Source organism: Schistocerca nitens, chromosome 5 (genome assembly GCF_023898315.1).
Source record: "Schistocerca nitens isolate TAMUIC-IGC-003100 chromosome 5, iqSchNite1.1, whole genome shotgun sequence".
NCBI lineage: Eukaryota > Metazoa > Arthropoda > Insecta > Orthoptera > Acrididae > Schistocerca > Schistocerca nitens.
Window position 1 is genome coordinate 161,564,713 of NC_064618.1, and position 24,835 is coordinate 161,589,547.

A 24,835-nucleotide genomic window follows, 5' to 3' on the forward strand; every position below is an offset into this window, starting at 1 on the left:
TTTTCTGCTGCTCTCAGGGTGGGACACAGGACTATTACTGGAGCGAGAACATGTCCTCCCTTACTTCCTCGCAACTGAGTTAGGAACGTAATAAACGAAGTTTTTGTTCTAGTTATCTGAAAAAATTTATTTCGAGTGAGCCATTAACAAAGTAACTGATGGACTGCTCCACACAAAAACCGGTATCTGTTGATATGCCAACTGAATCAAATTAACTCTCAAAATTTTAAAAATTCCATCACCAGCAGCACACAGCAGAAAATTATGCATTGTTCACTAAAACAGATAAGTTCTGTATTTGTGAGCTGTCATCAGATACAAAAGCAGAAACTTTACACAGGCATTATTGTCATCTAACTGGACAGTATCGTGATGATGCACCCAATGCATGTAATCAGAACTAATAACTATGTACTACGACACATACTCTTTTTGGAACAATTTGAGTGGTTATTGTAACTTCCGTGTTCAGACTGTCTGTGTTCCTGTACAACCTAAAGTGTTTATGAATCACTTCAAAGCAAAGTGAAGCCCATTTAGTCTCAGTGCCCACTGCATAAGTCTGTGTGCATTATCTTTCAACCCCAACAACCACTTTGGCACTGTATGATCAGTTATTTCCTTGAATTTCTTGGCATACAGATATCATCTAAAATTTTTAGCCCTATAAGTGAATGTTAATGTCTCCTTCTCGGTTTTGGAGAAATTCCTTTCGGCTTTGTTTAACTGCTATGAGGTATATGCCACAGGATGTTCCTCGCTATGTACAACTTAACTCAAAACACACTCCAGTTCCTGGTTGAAGTTCACGTGATAGTACAAACTCCTCCTCGTAATCTGTAAAGATCGGTTGTGATTTGGACATCAGAGTTTCTTTCAGCCTCTCAAATGTGGCTTGACACAGCATTGCCTAACGAAAATTCACACCCATCTTCAGTAACTGGCGTATGCGGTCATGCGATATCCATAAACCCCTTCGCCAATTTTATATAGTAATTTACCAGTCCCAAGAACGATTGTAACTTATTACTTATCTGAACAGCTAGAAAATCGTGTACCGCTTGTATTAATTGGCAATCCACCTTCAACCCCACTCAACTAACCAAATGTCTCAAATATCTCACATTTTCCAGTGCAAAATGACACTTCTCTGTATTTAACGTAAGATGTGCCGAACTTAACCTGTTAAAATCTTCTCTTTCTCACTGAATATCATCCTTCAGACGTCTTGAAACCACATTTATATATTTTAGAGGTACAGGATACATTGTTAAGCTTTCGAACTCTTCAGTACAGCATCCAACAGCGACTCCAACGTGGGCGGTGTTATTACCCACGCGACTGGCATTCGCCAATATTGATAGTGACCCCAGGGGACTGAAAGCTGGCTGGTCTTCCAGATCCATGCCCAATTGATGGTACACATTCCGTAAACCTATCGTAGAGAAGTACTGGCACTATCCCAAATTATCAACGGTTTCTGTAATTTCAGATATTGTTTATACATGATGTCAATAGTTACAACACGACAAATTATTTTCATTCCACTAGCGGATTTTTTCGTATAATGCGTGACAGCTTCTCCCCAGAGTCCATTTCATCCTGTATTATGCCATCTTTCATGTTGTTGGTTGATGAAGTTCTCCATAAGAGACTGTAAATGCTTAGACACCTGACACACTTTCTGATATGCAGAGGCTTCATTGGCATAGTGGTCATTTTCTTGTGATTATGGCTCATACATGAAAATTCTATGTAATCTTCATCCAGGACACCTAAACTTGCTGCCAACAATCCAATGCTCAGCATCGCCTGATCAGTACCAAACTTGCTATTGCCCTCTCACAGTCACTTTCCTCCGCATGTTCAACAGTTTTCTATATAAAACAGTGTGATACATTCAATTCACATCTCTTCTAGCACACATATCATTTTCATAGGAAGTTCCAGCTCCAAAGTTTTCCATGGTAGCTTTCTGGATTCTTGTGACATTATATCACACGAATTAAGTATTAGTGATTCTATCCGTAGCTCAGCTGATTTGTGTCTTAAGATAGACGAAATTTGGGACTATTTCATTATCGACAGCTTCTTCCAGAAAGAATATAGTTCGCGAGGTGCACAGTACGCCGCTGATGGTCCGCTTCCGCATGATGGTTTAACAGAAAGTCCTGGTCAAGGTTTTGGCAGTAACCATCACTTACATGAGGCACCACTTCTACAAATTCTTGTAATTTCTGTGCCCCAACCTGACAACTCAAAATTGCTGAATCTAGTGACTTCACATCACTATCTCTCACCACATGCAAACTATAGCTAAGTGGGTTGAACGATATCCTATCTATAAGGTTCAGTTCTGCCATGTCACATGCACCTTTATACTCGAAAATTTCTACGTTTCTTATCTGTTACAACTCCATGGCCCTCTGCCTCCGTACCATTTAAATTTTATGGGACCGCCGCCCGTCGGTTTTGGAGTTACGGTTTGCATTTAATGTCTGACTAGTCTGCTCCTGTCCATTCTGTCCCTTGCATCTATAATCCCACCTCTGGTGTGCAACCACATCACACCGCTCACATTGTGGCTGAAGACATTGCCTTCAGACATGCTCTGAACATTCACTCGTATAACAACTTACGTCTGTATATAAAAGACTTTGCCTATTGTGCATCCCTGTGGCTATATCCATTACCTCTAGTTTCATTGCTATCCTGATGGCAGCATCCTGATCTTTTTGGATACCTGCTCGAACCGTCCTTAGCACGTAAGGTGGCAGGCCCATCCAAATGGCATCTAATGCTCTATCCTCAGCCTCCTTGAGGATGATCTTATTCGATTCGTCGCTTCCCATTAAAGTATGTTCTCTGACTTTCCTTATCCTATAGGCTAAACTCTCCACTGACTCATTGTGCTTCTGCAACATTCAGATGAATTACGAAAACATTTCTTGCTATACCGCTTCTTACAACGCTGCTAGACACTCTGCTTGAATTGCTCATTTCTTCTTCGTTGATTCTGCATAATATCTAATTAATGCTTTTGCCTCCCAGGTCAATCGCAATTTAATAATTTGCAACAGCTGATCGTTTGTCCTAAACCCAATCTTCACCACCGATTCCGTATCATCCAGGCAAGACAAAAACTTCATTTAGTTTGCCAGAAATGGGTGCAATCGAAGTTTCGGCTACTGGGGCCAAAAATGGAGTAGAAAACTGGATGATGCCCTATCCTCGTTCATAGGAATCAATTGCCTCTGCGTCTCAGCGTTATCTGCTCTCAGCTGCACTCCCTTATTTACTGACGACTGAATCACCTCCTGACTGGAAAGATTCATATTTGAGACTCTATCTTAGTGGAACCTATAGCCACAATATAAAGCCAAGCAAACTGAAACAACAATACCAGGAAAATAATAGCTTAAAACATTCACAGTTAAGAACACTAACTTTTACCTTACACCTATACCTACACATCGACCCAGGAAATTGGCTAATAGTATGGCCGTAACCGTGGCACATGAAGCACTCAACTGATACTGATTCAGCATATTCTTCATTTGTGAGCTAACAGGCTGCACTGGAAGCAACTTACTAGCTGCAAATAGTGCTTCCTGGTGTTACCACGAACTGTAGCACTGCTGAGGTATGCAACACGAGATCCTTACGCAATTCTGTCAATAATGGACCAGTGGCTAATGGATGCTGTGCTTCCACGCAACACCACCACATTTGTGTTTCGGCGGTTTCATATCAGACGAGTCTCACAACCAAAACATGTACGTGCATTTCCTGTCATGCTCTTCACACAAGGATGGTCTTGTGATGCTAACAATTAGTCTATTGGAGGATGCCATCCCCATTGACACAATTATAAGGCAAAAAAGGACTGAAGTGGTCCTCTATAACCGTCACGTAGTCCACGGCGGTCATGGTGTCTTCGAATAGTGCGACAGGTTCCATAGAACTCCAGGTTCTTGCTCACACCCCACAACATAATAATGCCCCCACCCGTGTGAGTCCATGGTGTGGCACATGTTCCGAGCAACCGTGTACCTGGATGACAGCGTCTCTGGACATGATTGTCGAAGTGGTGAACAAGATAGGTGATTCTTCCGACCAAGTGACACGTTCCCATTGATCCACAGTCCAGTTTTGATGATCACATACTCGGCGTAATCTGAACTGACGATGTATTTTGATCAACAAAGGAACATGTTGTGGTCATATGCTGCGGAGTCCAATGCTCAACAACATGTGCTGAACGGTGTGGTCCGAAAAAAACTTGTGCCTATACCAGCATTGTCAGATCTGCCATTAACACCGTCTGTCATGCCTTTCAGAAGGGTGTGTTAAATGTTAGACGTCCAGTACTACTCGCCAAATCGCGATTTCGCCATCTTTTGCCCACTTCCTATAGGCACTCAAGGTAGTAGCACACGAACAAGTGATCAGTTTCGTTGTCTCTGAGCTTTTAGTTACCAAGCGCCGGACTGAAACAATCTGCCCTTATTGAAAATCTCGCACAATAGTGGTTTTACCCGTGTACGGCTTGTATCGTCGCTGAAAGAATACCCCATTCGTCTCTGGTCTGCTTATATGCTATCCTTACCACACTATGTAAGGCAACGGCCTTGCCGCAGTGGACACACCGGTTCCTGTGAGATCACTGAAGTTAAGCGATGTCGGGCGTGGTCGGAAATTGGATGGGTGACCATGCAGTCCGCCATGCGCTGTTGCCATTTTTCGGGGTGCACTCAGCCTCGTGATGCCAATTGAGGAGCTACTCGACCGAATAGTAGCGGCTTCGGTCAAGAATACCATCTTACGATCGGGAGAGCGGTGTGCTGACCCCGCGCCCCTCCTATCCGCATCCTCCACCGAGGATGGCACGGCGGTCGGATCGTCCCGGTTGGCCACTCGTGGCCTGAAGACGGAGTGCCTTTACCACATCACGTAGATGTATTGGCACGTGGAGACATTCAGTCTTGCAGTGTTCATAATAGTTTGGAGAAGCAGTGTATAAAAATACGAGCAATATTTCGTTTCCTACATTTCAGACGTATATACGTGAACAGCTCACATGATCGCCTTCCAGATAATAGCTGCAACGGGCAGTGTATCCTCAGACTGCTGTTCAATAATTGCAAACATGTTGCCAAATTCCGCCAGAGGAAAGGGCAAAACATGTAGCGTCTCCTTTTTTATGATGTTTTTCAGCAGTCTCATTTATTAAACAAATTACAGAATGGACTCAGTGTAGAGGAACAATGATTTAGAATGTCAACTGACCCCTTACTAAATATGACCAAATATGACCCATTCCTGTTATCATTAACTGGAGAAGAGAGCTCTATCCGGGAACATTTTGATTGTAAAGCAATGCAAAATCGGTATTCCTTAGCTTTCACCATTAATCAGATAAGTTACACTCAAAACTGAGTACTACAACAACAGTTGTATAACTGACACGATTTATGAACGAGAGAGAGTAGGGTAACATTAGAAAGAAGATGATTTACATAAGACTCCTCAGCTTTCCGTTAGACGTGGACAACTGTATCTCTACAGGGTGGTCAGAAACAGACTAAGAAGTTTGTAGGGTTGCTTGTGCTGAGTTGTAATCGTTCATTCCAAGGTAATCACCATCGAATTTAACCAGTCAGACGGTTGCGCAAGCAAATTCAATCGCTCCGGCAGACACAGTTAAAGTCATTTGTTCACATAAAGCAAGCGACACCGCACGAAGCAGCTCAGTCTTTGGCTCGTGTTCGATCATTACTGTGGTCTCATGTCCTATTCTTGTATCGCTCTCTTGTTCGGCTTTGGGAAACCAAACGAATAACACGTTTAACGACACCGTCGCAGATGGCCCACTTGAATCCACGCGCGCAACGACCTGTTTGTCTAACTTCAATGCTAATTATCTCGGCAACGACGCAACGTGTAGAACTTTTTCTGACAACTATTTCTTAGCACTACGTACCCTGCAACACCCTTACAAGATTTTCAGGCAGTTTCTGACCGCCATGTATTAATGAATAACGCCATCCAAATGCATTTTTATTTATTACAACTTTCGGGCTAGTGCCATCCTGAAATCAAACCTCAGAAATTGTAAAGCTAAATTGTGTCAGTAGCAGCAAAACGTGTAGAACTTTTTCTGACAACTATTTCTTAGCACTACGTACCCTGCAACACCCTTACAAGATTTTTCAGGCAGTTTCTGACCGCCATGTATTAATGAATAACGCCATCCAAATGCATTTTGATTTATTACAACTTTCGGGCTAGTGCCATCCTGAAATCAAACCTCAGAAATTGTAAAGCTAAATTGTGTCAGTAGCAGCAAAACGTAATCGGGGAGTCTTTAATAAAAATATATGAACCTACCTACGCAGAAGTGTTACTCAAACGAATCCATAATGATTGCAGAATTCCACAGGGAATTTATTGCCGTTATTGATATGAGCAACGGCCGTTTTAGTTGATGAGAAATAATATGGTCTATCGAGAGTCATGGCAACTTCATGCGCCAATCAGTGATGTGATATTGATAGACTGGAAGTGCCTGAGAATTGGGGATCGCTGTTCAGTTCGTCAAGAAATCTGATACAACGTACTTGCTATTGTTGATGAAGTAACGATTTTTACGAAAATAGTCAGCACCTCACACCAGTATTTTAGTGCTTAACACGACACACCACTTCAGTAAAGTATACTACACATTAAATACTGCTCAAACAATTTGTTGCCGGCCGCGGTGGTCTAGCGGTTCTAGGCGCTCAGTCCGGAACCGCGCGACTGCTACTGTCGCAGGTTCGAATCCTGCCTCGGGCATGGATGTGTGTGATGTCCTTAGGTTAGTTAGGTTTAAGTAGTTCTAAGTTATAGGGGACTGATGACCACAGATGTTAAGTCCCATAGTGCTCAGAGCCAGCCATACAATTTGTTGCATCTGTGTTTCATTTCCCAAGCCAGCTGGCGCGGGGGTCAGTACACTGGACTAGCATTCGGAAGGATGACGGTTCAAATTGTCAGCTGTCAATATAGATTTCAGTTTTATGTGTCTTCCCTAAATCGCTCCTGCAAATGCCGGGATCTATTTACGAAGTACTGTGATAATGTGAAAGAAGGAAATAAGATCTGGAATGTTCAAAATGACGGCCTGTGAAGTTTCATGTATTGATATCTATATAAAGTTAATGGGAATCCTGTAATCCTTTACGGAACTAAATGTCATTAAACCAATGCAGCCACTAATGAGAACAACTGTCAATTGACAGTCAACCAGCCGGCCGAAGTGGCCGTGCGGTTAAAGGCGCTGCAGTCTGGAACCGCAAGACCGCTACGGTCGCAGGTTCGAATCCTGCCTCGGGCATGGATGTTTGTGATGTCCTTAGGTTAGTTAGCTTTAACTAGTTCTAAGTTCTAGGGGACTAATGACCTCAGCAGTTGAGTCCCATAGTGCTCAGAGCCATTTGAACCATTTGACAGTCAACCCAATATATGCTGAAGGGCCAAAGAAACAGGTATAGGCATACGTATTCAAAGACACAGATGTAAACAGGCTGAATACGGCGCTGCGGTCGGCAAAGCCTATATCAAACAACAAGTGTCTGGAGCATTTGTTATACTCGGAACACAGCTTCTCCGAGGTAGAGATGAAGTGGGGATTTTCCCGTATGACCATTTCACGAGTGTACCGTGAATATCAGGAATCCGGTAAAACATCAAATCTCCGACATCGCTGCGGCTGGAAAAAGATTCAACAAGAACTGGACAAACGACTACTGAAAAGAATCGGTCAATGCGACACAAGTGCAACCCTTCGGCAAATTACCGTGGATTTCAATGCTGGGCTACCATCAAGTGTCAGCGTGCGAACTATTCAACGATACATCATTGATATGGGCTTTCGGGGCCAAAGGTCCACTCATGTACACTTAATGACTGCACGACACAAAGCTTTACGCCTCGCCTGGGCCTGTAAACACCGACATTGGACTGTTCATGAACGGACACTAGTTGCCTGGTCGGATGAGTCTCGTTTCGAATTGTATCGAGCGGATGGACGTGTGCGGATATTGAGACAACCTCATGAATCCATGGACCATGCATGTCAGCAGGAGAGTGTTCAAGATGGTGGAGGCTCTCTAATGACGTGTGCCGTGTGCATTTGAAGTGATACTGGACTCCAGATACGACTCTGACGGGTGACACGTACGTAGGCATGCTGTCTGATCACCTACATCCATTCATGTCCACTGTGCATACCGACGGACTTGGGTCATTCCAACAAGACAATGCGACGCCCCAAACATCCAGATTGCTGAAGTGGCTCCAGAATTGCTACAGTGGCTCCAAAATTGCTACAGTGGACTTCCTCTGGCCACCAGATTACCAGGCATAAACATTACTGAGTAAATCTGGGATGCCTTGCAACGTGCTGTTCAGAAGAGATCTCTACCGCCTCATATTCTTATGTATTTATGGACAGCCCTGCAGGATTCATGGGGGCAGTTTCCTCCAGCACTACGTCTGAGGCGGCCAGGGTGGCCGAGTGGTTCTAGGCACTACAGTCTGAAGCCGCGCGACCACTACGGTTGCAGGTTCGAATCCTGCCTCGGGCATGGATGTGTGTGATGTCCTTAGGTTAGTTAGGTTTAAGTAGTTCTAAGTTCTAGGGGACTGGTGACCTTAGAAGTTAAGTCCCATAGTGCTCAGAGCCATTTGAGACATTTGAACCACTACGTCTGACATTTGTCTAGTCCATTCCATATCATGTTGCGTCACTTCTGCGTGCTCGCGAGGGCTCTACACGATATTAGACAATTGTACCAGTTTCTTTGTCTCTTCTGTGTAAGAAGAAGAAATGTTCATTTATTATACGTTGCATAGATGTGAGGTCACAGATAATCTAACATTTACCCTATATGTTCCCATGATGTAACCAAGCAAACTAAGTAAGTGCAGATGTTTGTAGAGTTTGCGAAGTAAATTTTTAAAGAACAGTTGAATATCATAAAATATGAGCGAGGTTAGACGGTGGCGTTTGCCTGCATAATATATGATGGCGTGAGAAAGCTAACGCCCACGAATGTTTCCTGTTGGAAATCTTAAAACTTTCTTATTAAAAGAGACGTTATCAACATTGCACATCTTTGCTCTTTGTGTTTACATATCTGCAGCCCCCTGCCGCTAGAGAGCTGCGATCTATAGCGTGTGACATGGCGGTGTGTAACGTAAGTATGTCGATGTGTGAGAAACACCGTGATGCAATCTAGGTTTGAACTGGAAGAATCCACACACAGAGCACCATCATGGCAGAGTCAGACCACGCATGAGCGCTGCGACGTCTACAATAACAGACGCCTTGGGTTCACTGTTATCGATTACCCTCCATACAATCCCAACGTGGCCCCATCCGGTTTTCATCTGTTTCCAAAACTGAAAGAACACCTTCGAAGGCTCCACTTCGACAGTGATGAAACGATGCAACAGAGGTGGGGTTATGGCTACGTCTACGAAGTCAAACACTTTACAGTGACAATGTCAACAAACTGATCTCCCGCTGGAAGAAATGTGTTCGGCGCCAGGGTGAACATGTTGAGAAATCTATGTGTAAACACAGGAATAAAGATCTATTGTATTAATAACGTTTGTTTTATTTAAGAAGATCTAGCAGTTTTTTCACAACAAATTCAAAGGCATCACCTTTCAGCACGCCTTCGTGCATATCATTCCGCGAAGTTAAGTGTACCAATTTCGAATATGCGTCGCACGTACATTCTCTGGACGGGGGATAGATGGCGAGGTGGTTTACAACATGTGGATGGGTTTATAATATTAGTGGCTGGGGGTTTATAAGGCGCGAGAATTTCCCTGTCTACAAGAGAGGGGATTAAGCTCAATCAAATATACAAAACTGCCTCGTTTCAAAAAAGAGAAATAAAATATAGAACCTGAAGAACCATTATTATCATAAAAGGCCAGAAGGACCAGATTTTTTTCTACATGTGAATGATATGTGATGTAAACTGAGAAGCCTTTCTCATGAAAGGGATAATAGTAGGTGGTGGATGCTTTGTACACTGCCCTCTCCTACCAACGTAAATACATTTTGAAACACTAAAAACAATTCTGAAACCCATTTTTCGACCTTCTTTCCAGCCGTCCTCCTCAGGGTGGGAATTTGGAACTGGTATTACTCTTCTCCATATACCGGCTCTGGAACCTTAGCGGACATTTATAATTCAAAATTTCTTTGAAGAAATGGTCGCAACAATGAATATTGCCTGTTCTACCACAACAGGTGGTTGTCAGCTAACATCGAAACAGCATCTTGTACAGAAGGTCTGCAACAAGACTTCGAGTTTGCAAGACGTTTATCTTGTGACCATTTGTTTAATCTTTCGAGGCCGCCCTTGAAGAGACTCTGGCTCTCGACCGTTGGCTACATACGTTATAGTTTCCATTATTATCGTGGCGTAGCCTTTGTCCACTCGAAAAATCGCATTATATTATTTAATCCTTTGACTGTTTATGGCGACTCTTCCTTTGTGTGTTTCAGATGTTTCGCCGCATGGTACGGTGGCGAATCGATTCCACTGACGGTTAGTGACTTACATACCTCTGATACTTTTATTTTATATAAAGCATGATTCTAAAACTTGGGGTCGGATCGTTTTTGCCTCTACTTGAGACAGTTTCCGGAGTAACGCTCCGACGGATTGTATGACGTCTTCTTCAGGTATGCGCTGGGACATCAATGAATAAGTTAAACACTCAGTTATTACATCTGTAGCTGCCTTGCTGATGGTCTGCATTGATAGGTCCACCGAAGTGTGAGAAGTTTTTTGTGTCGGATGAGAATTTCCTTCCTTTATGTACAAAGTCCATAAATTTCAGGTTTATCGGCTGTTTATCGATTCATTCGATTCGTACGCTTCTTTGTGCAGTGCTTTGGCGAGGTTGTTCTAGTCGGTGCATTGTAATTACAGATGCCAGATATAAAAGTTTTCTGAATAGCACTTTGCTGTTAAAATTAAAATCTTTGTCTCACTAATGAATGGCCTGCATTTATTTTGATATTAATTGATTTTTTAGACGCTGGGCATAGAATCACAATAATGAGGAATGCCCGGGAGAAAGATGTTGCTTAAAAATACTCGTCCTACCATTTGTCTTGTATTGGCTAAAATGGAACCGAATCTGAGCCAGAGGTAGAGGAAGTTGAATAGTTTTCAGACATGGGGGAAGTAGAGACAACAAGAAAATGAGAACACCTGTAAGGGAACAAACTTATTTCGACGCAGAAAATTTTTGCAAGAATGATCTCGTTCATCAGTCCAAGTAAAGAGCAGACAATGATAACCCTTGAACATGCCGTGCACGAACAAGTAAAAGTATGTCAAACGATGTTTGTTCTCTCAGGAAAAAGATAAATAATGTTAAGGTGAAAGTACACTGACTAGACAGGAAAGTGGACGGGGCATCATCTAGACTGACACAAAATAAGTAGAGTAGAAATAAAAGCAATAGTCTTTATTCATCATTGTTCTGATTGGTTTGTTGCGACTCGCCACGAATTTCTCTCCTGCATTAACCTCTTCATCTCAGAATAGCACTAGTTCCGTACTTTCTCAGTTATGGGCTGGGTGTATTCCACCCCCTGTCTTCCCCTACAGTTTTGGTCCTCTACAGCTGCCTCTGTTATCCTGAAGATTATTCCCTGAAGTCATACCACAAGTCCTATTATGTAGCCAGTGTTTTCCACGTGTTCTTTGCTTCGCCGATTCTACGGAGAAACTACTCATACGTTGTGTTATCTTTTCACCTAATTTTAAACGTTCTTCTGTAGCACCACATTTCAGACACTTAGATTCTCTTCTGTTACGGTTGTCCCGCTGCCCATAACTCGCTACCATACAATGCTGTGCTCCAGACGTCTATTCTGAGAGATCAGCAGCAGAAAGAAATAAAAGTAAAGTTAACATTGAGAATTTTCATGTATAAATAAAAAGTTATAGAGAAAAACTTGACTGAGGTGGAATTGAGATTAGGAAATGAGGTAGATGGGATAGAGTAGAATGTAATAAATTTATGTAATGGCTATTTTCAAGTTAATGACGTTGTGAATGAAGTGGTTGATGCAGAGGAGAGTATAGATTATTTTCTTTTTTCTAAAGATGTGCTTATCTCCGAGGGAAATGAAAATGCGTTACTTCAGTCATCCTGAGGAGATGAATTGGAATCCAAGAAAGAACAACTCACGCACGAAACATGTTGTGTGAAAAATTCCCGATCATTCAGTATTTTTCACCAATTTTGGATCCTTGGATTAATTTACGAAGCAGAATGTCACCGAAAAGTTACACATCAGTAACGAGTTTGTTAGGTCATTACGAGATTGTCACAGAGATATTCAACGAATTATAATGGGGTGAAATGGTCTATAACAAAGACTTTGTGCGTTGCTGAGAACTTTCCTCGCAAAACGAGCTGGTAAAATGTTTTAAATTCTAGGTTTACACTGTGCTCAATGCAGTTTATCATTGGCACAATAGACTTGCTTCTCTTAATTATAATGGTGGATAAATGCACGTCGACCCGCACTATCCATTCCATTTCCATTAATTACCTAACTTAATTAGTTGGGGGTGCGAGTTAACACTTCATTACTCTCCCTCATAGTTGGAACGCATTTCCTTCCTGACCCTAGTAACGACCGTGATTCGAAATTACAAAGCTCCATTCCTGGAGTAATCACCTCCGGGCACCGATGAGAGTCAGCACCGGTCGGCGGCATTGCTGCTCATCTTGGTAGCACCCCTCTGTAACCCGCACATTTTAAACTCCTTATCGTTCGTGGAAACCATAATCTAGTATTTCAACGCTCCGTAACGATTCTGTGTATCCCAATCTGGAACATCCCGCAACAGCACAATACTGGTCCGTAAATTATAAACGGGTATGTATATCTTCATGTTTACTCCGTAATGAACATTTAGCGATTGTCAGAAGGTCCACAAATCCACTTTATTTCTCAACCGTTCCACTCTCGAATAGCTCCAGGTAAAATTGAACATATTAATGTTCCCGTGTGAGCTATTGCGTCTAACATAGTACAGCGGTCACTTCTGGACTATTATGTAACGGAAAATTAACGGAATTATTTTAGTATTAATGTGGAGGACCTCACTTTTTTGTTTAGGGTTGACTGTCACTTTTCGTATCATGCAGATATCCTATCTAACTTATTCTGCAATTGAGTTTGATATTCTAATCGGTTTATTAGACGGCAAACCACAGCATCATCAGCAAACAATCTAAGGCGGCTGATGATATAGTTTTGTGAATGCTTAATATAGATTTTGAACAGCAGAGGCACCATAATACTTCCCTAGGGAGCTCCATATATAACTTCCGGTAAACTACATGTTTCCCCTCACTTACTACGAACTGTGATCCAGCCGCACAACTGACAACGAACTCCTTGAGTGTGAGGTCGCCAGTGCAATTTTTAGTGAGGCTCATTTGAAAGTGTTGTGTTAACAATGATGACAGGAAAAATGTTAGATGCTAATGATTCACTATGTGCGTCAGGAGGGCGACAGGAAATGAGTGTTCGGGAGGTGGAGACCTCAGCCTCCTATGGGATGTATGTTTTACACTACACAAAATTGACAACGTCGGCATTCAAAAAATTTTCGAAATTAACCATATCTTGAACACGGAGCACCGAATGAAAAATGGCGCACCACAGTGATCATATAGGTTCGCACCAACTAGGTCGAAGGCGAACTCCAGTTTTTGTAACAAGTGCACCTTGTTCAAAAATGGTTCAAATGGCTCTGAGCACTATGGGACTTAACTTCTTAGGTCATCAGTCCCCTAGAACTACTTAAACCTAACTAACCTAAGGACATCACACACATTCATGCCCGAGGCAGGATTCGAACATGCGACCGTAGCGGTCGCGCGGTTCCAGACTGTAGCGCCTAGAACCGCTCGCCCACTCCAACCGGCAAGTGCGCCTTGTCCTCCTTCGTATATTCGTAGTCGTATTATACACTACACGTTCATATTATTGCGAAATTATTCGAAATTTGTACATAATTGTTTTTCACTATGCGTGATGAAAGATCATCATGTTCGTAATTATGTTTAATACCAGCTCCTTGAACGATTGTCCCTTGATACATTCTACTGCAGACGGAATTTGTGGCTCCCTGTCCGACAACGATAATAGACTATAAGCCTCGACATCCGTTACTTTCACTTGTTAAACACGTAACGACTTCATTGTGCTCCTCATGTACATTGTCCGCACAGTAGAATGTTCACGACTCCACAAATTCCACTGACTCATCTTGCAGATAACCAAATATTTCACGTGCATTTTCTGTTTCACTCTGCGAAATTCCTTTGGGTTCCTCTCTGACGAAGCATCAACGTCATCAACTTTTGTTGTAGAGATAATGCAAAGTTAACTCTGTTTATCGGTGACACTGGTATATTTTGCTACAGCGCCACTAGCACTGTAGCGAGTTACTTGACGACTAAGCAGTTCAGCTACGTAAATTGAAGGAGAAGCGGCGGAAAGTTATGAGAAGATGTGGTGTCTGTTCTTTCGGAAATGTCCGAAAGAAAGGACAGCGCAGCGCGCTTTCATATAACGGATTCACTTCGACGGGCAATGAATCCACCACATTCAGTGCGGGTGCACAATTACGTCCGATTTCCTGCACGAGTCTCTAGATATGGAAGATATATGGAAAATATGAACAGAGACTGTGGGCTGGGTGGGAATGTGAGGTGTGCTAATATAGTCCCCTCAGTTGCATAAACACTGTGTTAGTGTGTCGCTGTTGTTAACGCAACTGCCAGGTAAGTAGGAGATCCCAGGTTCGAGTCCTGACCTGGCACATATTTTTACTCGTCGCCGCCGATACCGCACATTCTTCTGATGCAGTTGATACTAGTACTCCCTTTTATTTCCTTTCCTTTCTCACCGTCCTTCTTCAGTTTACATAATATGTATCATAACTGCGCATTTCGCGTAGTGTCTATTCTTTCAGACATGTCGGATACCTCCAATCCCGTCCCCTGTTGCCATCGGCAGCCAATACTGCGGTCGATTGGTAAACAATATGTGGGTCGTCGAAATCCGTAAACGTCACTGGCATTTTGCTACCTCGAACTCAAGCGATTCCTTGTATGACGATTGTTGGTAGTTAGGCAAAAATACTAGAAGCCTGTAGCTTGGAACGGTATTTAAAAATTTTAGCACAGTCGTGTGGGATTATCCTACATGTTGTTATACCATTCCTGTCGCTTATATTATTATTTTTTCTTTCCCTTTTCGTTTTTCTTTCCTTTAGTGTTGCGTGTACCGTATTACATAAAATAACTAGTTTATTATTTACACAGCACCTTGATTAACTTCATTTTTCATAATGTAGTTTCCCGATTTCCGTTGACAACTGTATATTTCGTTCAAATAAACTTTCTATTTGAGGTAATAGTCACAATTCATGCTATATGTGGACCTTGTGCAAGTAAAAATTCTATCTTGTTAATAATTGTCAGTTTGCATACTGACATTGGTTATCTGAAAGTCCTCTTTCTTCTCTTACAACCAAAACGCTTCACTTCTTCTGAAATCTTAATATTTAAAAAGATAATCACATCCAAAATTTTCATGTTAAGGGACGCAACTCTTTCGAAATTTCACTTTTTAGAAAATACTTGGCGAACTTTGGGAATTTCCACTGCCGCTAAAACTTCCGTCTCATAAAATAGTGCGTTTTATTTTAGCGTTTTCTAATCATGCAGCTTTTGGTTAAGTAAATTCACTTCATAGCATTTTGTGTGTTTATGTCTATATTTTACGTTTACGTCTGAAATGCAGCAGTATTAGATTTTATCAAATTTTAATTTCGGAAATAAGCGCTTCTGTAAACGAGCGTCACGCTCGAAGCCCCAGGTAGTCGGTGTATTTCCAACAACAAGTGCACAGTCTATGTTCATTATCTAGTTGTCATCATGTAATTTTCAGTCTGTCGCTGTCCGCAACTCATTATTGAATCTTTTACGTCCTTCGGACACAATTGTATAATGTTTCGTCACAGTCTGCGTCCGGCAGTAAACGAGTGGAGTTCTGCTCAGAACAACACGTGTAATCATACTGCCGGTTGATACAGTTCACTAGGGTAATAACAGCCTACGCAACTTGATACCCCGTGACGTTAAACCGTAATAGTTAAATTATCAATGAATTTTAGCCAACAGCCGTGTAAATGAGATGTTATTTCACTTTATTTTGACTACCAGTTTCGGCGCTCCACTACGCCATCGTCAGGCCCCATATGTGTATCTCAAAAATAAACGATATTGTCATACAGTGTCATATATTCCTGGATGTGAATTGAAAGCCGTATCCCAGGTGCTTCATTCGATGACTTATTGCAACTCGCAATCAAGTGTTCTAATGAAGGATCTAGGGTACGGTTTTGAATTCACGACATCCAAGAATATACGGGACAGTATGTCAATGTCGTTTACTTTTGAGACATGCAAATGGGGCCGGAAGATGATATAGTGGAGTTAATAATTGACAACCAATGTTGTACAATCGCAATAAAGTCATGAGATGTTCAATTGACTCTTTTATTAGAACATGTTACGCGTTTCGGGATTACACCCATCTTCAGACATCACAAACTTCATCTCCTGCTTAACCGACCAGGCGTACAGCCTTGACAACTCAAGGAAAGTGTCCAATAACATATGACTATAAGTGCTACACAAGTAGTCTTGAAGCAGTAAAATTAAAAAAAAAGCATCTCAATTTTACGGCTGTTGGCGAAAATCATTGATAATTACTTGACCAACTGATGTCCCCTGTCCATGAGGGATCAAGAGAAAAAGAAATAATTCATGTCACACAAGCTGATATTATAAAGTATTTAAGAGCAATATATACAAATGACGTTTAGAGTTCCTAATAGTCATTAAGAAGAACGAAGGCAAAGAGGAGTCTCTACAAGACTTAAGAGACATAAGAATCGAATCAGAAAGTTACAAAGTGTTCTGGATAATCAGAAATATGAAACCAACATGAGATCCCCCATATATAGCATTCATTACTTCGTGTTAACAAAGACACACTTATGTTGAACAAGAACAATATTTTCTTCGTCGGTGCTTGTTATGTCTCACTGACAGCTTTTTTCTTCAATGTATTTCATGTTTTAGGAACTCGGTAACACTACTTGTCACTCCCATGCGGATCTTGAAGACAAAGTTTTACTAATTACAGAAAGCACAGAAGCATTATAGCAATCATTTCTTCCACGTTGTATACGTGACTGAAAAGAGGGAAAGCCCTAACAACTGGTACCAGAGGACGTACTCCCTGATAGGCAGTGCACGGTGGTTGGCAGAGTACGGATGTAGAGTTAAATGTTTCAAAGCTGAATAAGTCAGATGGAGGACATACCGATGACGGTGAGGTTGACCTGGAAGTTTCTCGTGGGCGAGTCCTTGAAGTCGACGCGGCAGCGGTAGACACCCTCGTCGTCCAGCGTCACGGCGTCGATGGTGAGCCCGGCGGGCGACAGCCCCGTCACGAAGTAGCCGCGCGGACCCAGCGTTTCCGCGTCCGACCAGTACAGCGCCTTCGTGAACGGCCGCCCGCGCACGTCGAAGCTGTCGACAGACAGACGTGGCGTCGTGAGAACCCAGCTGAAAATGCCAGTGGCCACTGTTGAGAAAACGGTATTTGCATTTACATGCCTCCTAAACTCGTCCCTTCTCACCCTTACCCCTTCTGCCAGTGGCAACTCACTCTTGAAACTGCAGCCAATAACACGGTGTACTTACTACTGAAAGGCGAACTTAAAAGGAACCCCAGCATCAGACTAAATAATACAACCTTGCAAAGCAAAAATTGACAAGATATCTAGATTTACACAGTGACGACAAAGTGAAGTTCACTGAACACATCAGGCTTACAACCGACAAAGCAATGAAAGTAATGCATAAAACAGAAAGTACTACAAAATATAGACTAGCCCGCCCGGTTAGCCACGCGGTCTCACGCACGGCTTTCCGGGGTGGGAAGGAGTGCCTGGTCCGCGGTCCGATTCCGCCCGGCGGACTTGTATCGAGGTCCAGTGAGCCGGTCAGCATGTGGATGGTTTTTAGGCGCTTTACCATCTACCTCGGCGAATACGGGCTGGTTCCCCTAATTCCGCCTGAGCTACACTATATACTTATATGGATATGGTGTTTGTTCTCTCGGACTGCAGCCATCTCCATGTAAGTATATAGTTCTGGCAATACCGGCCATGACCTCTTTCTTCTGTGCGGATGCACACATATTCCCCGAACTCTTACGGGACTTGGTAAGAATGTCGTCTGCGAGTAATGAGTGTGTTGGGGTGGGACACTACAAACGTAGTGTATGGACATCAAGGTGAGAATGTGGGTCTCGCGGGAGGCGTGCGCGAGATAGTCCCTAGTCCCGGCAGTCGCACGATCCTCTGTGCCCTCGGTGACTCAGATGGAGCCGGCACGGTAGCTCAGCTTGTCCGGTCAGAGGGTTAGTCGCCCTCTGTACCAAAAAGACTGAGTAAATGGATCAACGATGAACTTGAATGGGTGTCATGGGACGTCCGTCCCGAACAAATGGAACGAATAATAAAGAACAAAAGAAAAAGAAAACCCGGCCCGGTAGCTCACCGTGTTAGATCAGAGGGCTGTGTGCTCTCCATAAAAAAAGAGTCAACAAATCAACGATCAACTTGAACGGATGTCTTGTGACGTCCGCCTAGACCAAACGCAACGCACTATATCGGAAAAAAAACGATGGATAGAGCGTTTGCCATGTAAGCAGGAGATCGCGGATTCGAGTACCGGTCGGGACACACATTTTCACCTGTCCCCGTCGATATATATCAACGCCCATTAGCAGCTGAAGGTATTAATATAATTCTAATTCAGCTACACTATGTCGACGATTGCTGCGCAAACAAGTTCTCCACGTACGCGTACACCTCCATTACTCTACCACTCTCACTCGTCTGGTGTGAGATGTTCCCTGGGGAGCGGGGAATCCACTGGTCCGAACCGCACAATAACCCTGAAAGAGTGGTTCGGTGTGGGGCGGTGGAGAGGTGAAGTGGACTACGGTAATCTTCGTCGGGTTGTGGACCACTGTGGCTGCGGGGGAGACGGAGCCTCTCCGTCTTTTCTAGGCTCCCGCTTAAGATACAATACAATAAAATGCAATACAAATATAGACTACCCATAAAGACAATACGTAGATATCACACAACACTATTCGAGTCAATAGTATAATTTGCAGCGAGCGCCTAGGCGCATCGACTGGGGCTTGCAACACATAAAATCATTGTCTGTGTGAATGCGTGTGAAATCTTATGATACTTAACTGCTAAGGTCATCAGTCCCTAAGCTTACACACTAATTAACCTTAATTATCCTAAGGACAAACACACACACCCATGCCCCAGGGAGGACTCGAGCCTCCGCCGGGACCAGTCGCATAAAATCATTGTGAGACATGCCCACGGAAGTGTTTCAATCAGGACGTCGGTGGCCTTCGGAACATCGAAGAAGGCAGTATGCCTGGCGATGGGAGTGTGTCCCTTTTACATCAACATCCGTCAAAGAGCAGCAGCGAATCGGTTGAAGAAAGGCATAGCTTTTCGACTCAACAGCGAGATGGCAGTCTGCAGTGTGTAGTACAGGGTGGCTACGATTTAACTTTTGCTTCTTGACCGGGTCCCACGAAATACAAGTGACTGTAGTGTGAGGTGGAGTGGTTGTGGTTGTAGTGTGCATATCTCTGAGATGCAAAATTAAAGTTCTCTTGATCGGAAAACGGAGGTAATCTTCCTATGCAGTCATGCGAATCTACATATGAAAGGTAATGAAATAATTAGCGCAACAGATAACGCCTGAATTTTTCAGCAGTAGTTCCGCCCTTAAAAAATAATCTTCATGCGCGAAATACACGGCTCAACCACATCACAACATCAAATTTTAGAAAAGGGAGATACCTAACTACTGGACGGAAATTCACACTTCTAAAAGACGCTATTTATTTCCGTTAATATACCTTCAGATAGGAAAAACTTCAACGAGATAACGCGGACTGAAAAGTTAGAGAGACTGTAGTGTCTAATTCCAATCTTGGTACCAATATTAGTATCGTATGATGAAAATTGCCAACACTCAAGTGAAGAGCTTATCAGGAAATGCTAATGAAAAGTGAACTCGGAAGAACAGACACAGTTGACACATACATTTTGCATCCTGCAAAGCAAACAACTAACTGCGGTCATCAGTTACTGAAACGACTAACTCCGCAATGTTAGAAAATACTGTGCCCCTGAAATAATGCATGGAAAAGCATTACTGACCGAATCTCACCAAATAACTTCCAGTAGTCAGCTGCGTGCGCCAGCTGTGAGCAGAAGTTAATAGCGTGCGGCCCGCGAGGCTGCCTGCAAGATCCTTGTTCATGGACGCGGAAGCCAGCCTCCACGAAAGTTCTAGCTTCTCTCCCAGTTCTGGAAAGACTCCAAGTCATTCTCTAATGACGGTAAAGATTCTGAGCATCGTCCAACCCCTACCCAAGTTTTTCCAAGATTCTGACCACAGCTCCAATGAAATTTCAAGATTTCGCCCGAGTATAGGCAGAAGATGACCATCTTTCTAGCCACGATCCAGAGCAATCACTGAGACGCCTTGTCATGAAGTTCCCATAAACCACTGCTTACTATAAGGGAGACATTCCTCCATCTTGGTATCACCACTTCGCAAGAACACTCTCTAGGCACCTGGCACACTACTTCCCGTAACATTAACATGACACGGCCACTGTGGCCGAGCGGTTTTAGGCTCCTCAGTCCGGAACTGCGCTGCTGCCACGGTCGCACGCTCAAATCCTGCCTCGGGCATGGATATGTGTGATGTCCTTAGGTTTAAGTAGTTCTAAGTCTAGGGGACTGATGACCTCAGATGTTAATTCCCATAGCGCTTAGAGCCATTTAAACCATTTTGAACACTGACATGGCCAGCCCTGAGGCCGGGGCACCAGCAAGGGTGATGGTTGCATCGACACTGAAGACCACTTTAGGCTACGCACTTATGGCCGTTGCGAAGTTCGAATGCTTGCATCCCTCCGCCGTCTCTATCTCTCTCTGCTAGGTTGCTGTGCCGAATAAACGGAAAAATACAGCTTCCCGCAACTGAAATCAACAGCTAATTCTGTTCCTTGCTTTACCATAGGCGATATGTGGAATTACATGTGCGTTTTGCCTGTGATAGTACGAACACCTCAGTTACCCATTCATTATGTTAAAAGATCTTTGGAGTTCTATTAGAGCACAAAATATGAATAAAATACATACACCGGCGCTACATGAATAATTAAACCACCTTAGAGTTGGACAAAGAAACTTTGTAGAAACATTTGTAAATGTGGTGTCACCGCCAGACACCACACTTGCTTGGTGGTAGCCTTTAAATCGGCCGCGGTCCGTTAGTATACGTCGGACCCGCGTGTCGCCACTGTCAGTGATTGCAGACCGAGCGACGCCACACGGCAGGTCTGGAGAGACTTCCTAGCACTCGCCCCAGTTGTACAGCCGACTTTGCTAGCGATGGTTCACTGACAAATTACGCTCTCATTTGCCGAGACGATAGTTAGCATAGCCTTCAGCTACGTCATTTGCTACGACCTAGCAAGGCGCCATTATCATTTGCTATTCATCTTGTGATGCATGTACCGTCAGACCGATGTTCACCAATTATGGATTAAAGTTAAGTATTCCAGAAGCTACGTACTTATTTTACTAGTCTCAACTCCTTTAACTGTTCCAGACCTCACGCCGGCTGCGTGAGTTTAAACGCGTGCCTTTCGGCTTCACCTCATAGTGGCTTGGCTTTCTTGCCAAGTCACAACAGTAAAAGCATGCGGAAGAGAAATAACTAATTAACCATCGAAAGAAACATTTTTATTTCCATATGAGAGGGTTAAAACCTGATGATCTTGGTGGTTTCATAGGTTGGAACGATCGGTGAATAATTCAGTTTGCTCCAAATATGTTACGGGGTAATCGAATGACCTCATGAGCAACGTGAGGCGGAGCTCCAAAGTGCATCAGAATTGAATAGAAAACATCTCTCTCCCGTAGAGCAGGGATCACACGTTGGCGAGGCAGATCACAGTAACGTCTCCATTTATGCTGCATGTCCTTGGTGCTTCAGGTCTGATTTCCTCAAAGAAAATTGCGCTAATCATGAACTGGGGGCGCTACCACTCAGTGACACATACAGTATCCAGGGAGTCTTCATGAAAGTTCGTTGGCGGTGGTGATCCATGAATGAGAGAATTGTGAGCGTTCACTACACCACTAAGCGTAAAGTGTACGTCATCAATTCCGAGGCAAACCTTGTCAATTTCATCTCTTTCGAGAAAGATCAAAGCAAAATCTATGCGAATGTCGGTGTCATGTGGTAAAAGTTGGTGAGTAATGTGAAGTTTGTACGGACACCATTCCACAGTTGTACGAAGCACTTTGCAAACGACACGTTCAGCTGTCTTGACACAGCTAGTGCAGGGTTTGAAGATCACACATTGCGTGCAGCATTCTCAGTCATGGCAACAGCAAGTGGCGTAGTTGGCCGTTACCCTTGAATAATCTGATGTGGAAATTAATGTGTTTCTTTCAGTGGCCTATTCCTTTTCTTTTTTTGTACATGGCTGCATGTTCACAGACCGTGAATAGTTATAAATGAAAGAAAACTGCTCTCGGTCACTATTTTTAACGAATTAACCGGGTTTCGACACTGCTACGAATGTCTTCCTCAGAATTGAAATCAAAGAATGGTCTATAACATGGTCACAAAATTATGACTAAAAACGTACGATACAGAGTATCAGTACAGAATCATCGTGCCAATATTTCACGACGATTCTGTACTTATACTCTGTATCATACGTTTTTAGTCATAATTCTGTGACCATGTTATAAACCATTCTTTGATTTAAATTCTGAGGAAGACACTCGTAGCAGAGTCAAAACCCGGTTAATTGGTTAAAAATAGTGACCTAGGGCTGTTTCCTTTAAATTGTAACTATTCCTTATTTCTCTTCCGCATGTCCTTACAAATTCCTTGATCACTCGTTTTTCATAAGGCTCCTATGAAGTAGCAAAAGATTAGTAACAACAATTCTAAACATAAGGTCACGTTGGCTGTCTCGCAATCCTACTTGGCTCCTACATCTCAGCACGTTTCGCAGTATTCCCAGATGCGCTCGTACCCAGCAGAGCGATACCTGTTTCCCCTGCTGCTGGAGGAGTAGTACCTTGTCTTGTATTCATTAGATCACTGTCCCTGCTACTTATTTTGGCAATGGAGGGTAGTGTGTGGAGGTGAAAATAGTAGTGGTCGGTTAAGGCTTCAGATGGGTGCAGAGGCTTGTACGGAATACGCTAGCGAAGAAAACTAAATCAAAACCGTCTTTAATCTAAAGATTTCCATAACCAAAAAAATGGTTCAAATGGCTCTGAGGTCATCAGTCCCTTAGAACGTAGAACTACTTAAACCTAACTAACCTAAGGACATCACACATATCCATGCCCGAGGCAGGATTCGAACCTGCGACCGTAGCGGTCGTGCGGTTCCAGACTGTAGGGCCTAGAACCGCTCGACCACCCCGGTCGGCTGCCATTAACATTATGATTCACGAATGTCAAGGTTAATTCTATTTAACACTGTTAATTATTTTGGGAATTTCGTAGTGAGTGCTGTTCTCAAGGGCCTCTTTAACCATAAAATCTCTTCATTGTGGAGTTTCCTTTTATTCCATTCTTGTGCTGCTAATTTTTCCGGCGTTTGTCATTGGCTCTGTGAAGATCGTTTATCTTAAGCTGAAACAACGGGCCCGTGCTGTCAGCGAGTGGTTAAGCGCCACTGAATCGTAATATACGAGTAAGGACTTCCTCAATTCGTGTTTCGCGTTTGTGGGGACGTGGCAGAAGCTGCGCGACGTTTATCTCTGACTCGGTCCATTTCCTGAGCCACTAATTTCGGCCGCGTGTGCCCGTCACTTTATCACGCGGAACACCCCACCCCCCACCCCCTCCCCGTGCCACTGCGTATAAAACACCGGTCGCCGGCCGTATATTGTCGCGGCGTTCCGTCGCGCGCGCAGGTGCGGCATTTATGGCCAGAGATGATCGAACACGCCCATCTAAACAAATGGCCGCTGCTGTGTTATGACGGCTGAGGGCCCACACTGCCCTGTGGAGCACTCGCCCTTGCTCCCGCCCGCCATAAGGCAAACACGCGCCATTACGCGAGCCGAGGTGTGTGGGCAGGCGCGATGCATTACGCAGGGGGCGCGTACACGTGACCGGCACGTGCTTTGATCGCGTCCGCTCTGCCGTGTAGCAACGCAAGCTCTGTACCCAAGCAATACGGTCGACATCAGTTCTGCCGATAATATCTTCACATCAGAGATAAACTGAAGGGATCGGCGGAAGAAAGTGGTAATCCATAAGGTTGTTGTGTCTAGACTAGACAGCCTAGACACAATGAGAGGAAGCCGAAAGGCACGCGCTTAAACTCACGCAGGCGTGACGTCTGAAACAGGATACGTAATGAATGCTATAAAGAAAAGTACGTAGCTTCTGGAATACTTAACTTTAATCCACATTTGTAGAACATCGCTCTTGATGATACATTAATAGAATCTCAATATACATTGAATACGGCGCCTTGCTAGGTCGTAGCA

General features: G+C 43.5%; 1 protein-coding gene across 1 annotated transcript in view; it reads right to left on the minus strand.

Annotated features, from left to right (window-relative positions):
- The window catches only part of LOC126260324 (hemicentin-2-like), a 432,251-nt gene that overhangs the window by 307,572 nt on the left and 99,844 nt on the right, over positions 1-24,835 (minus strand). The window contains exon 2 of the mRNA XM_049957649.1: positions 17,504-17,712. Coding sequence (XP_049813606.1) covers positions 17,504-17,712 — 209 coding nt within the window. The remainder of the gene's footprint in view (positions 1-17,503; positions 17,713-24,835) is intronic.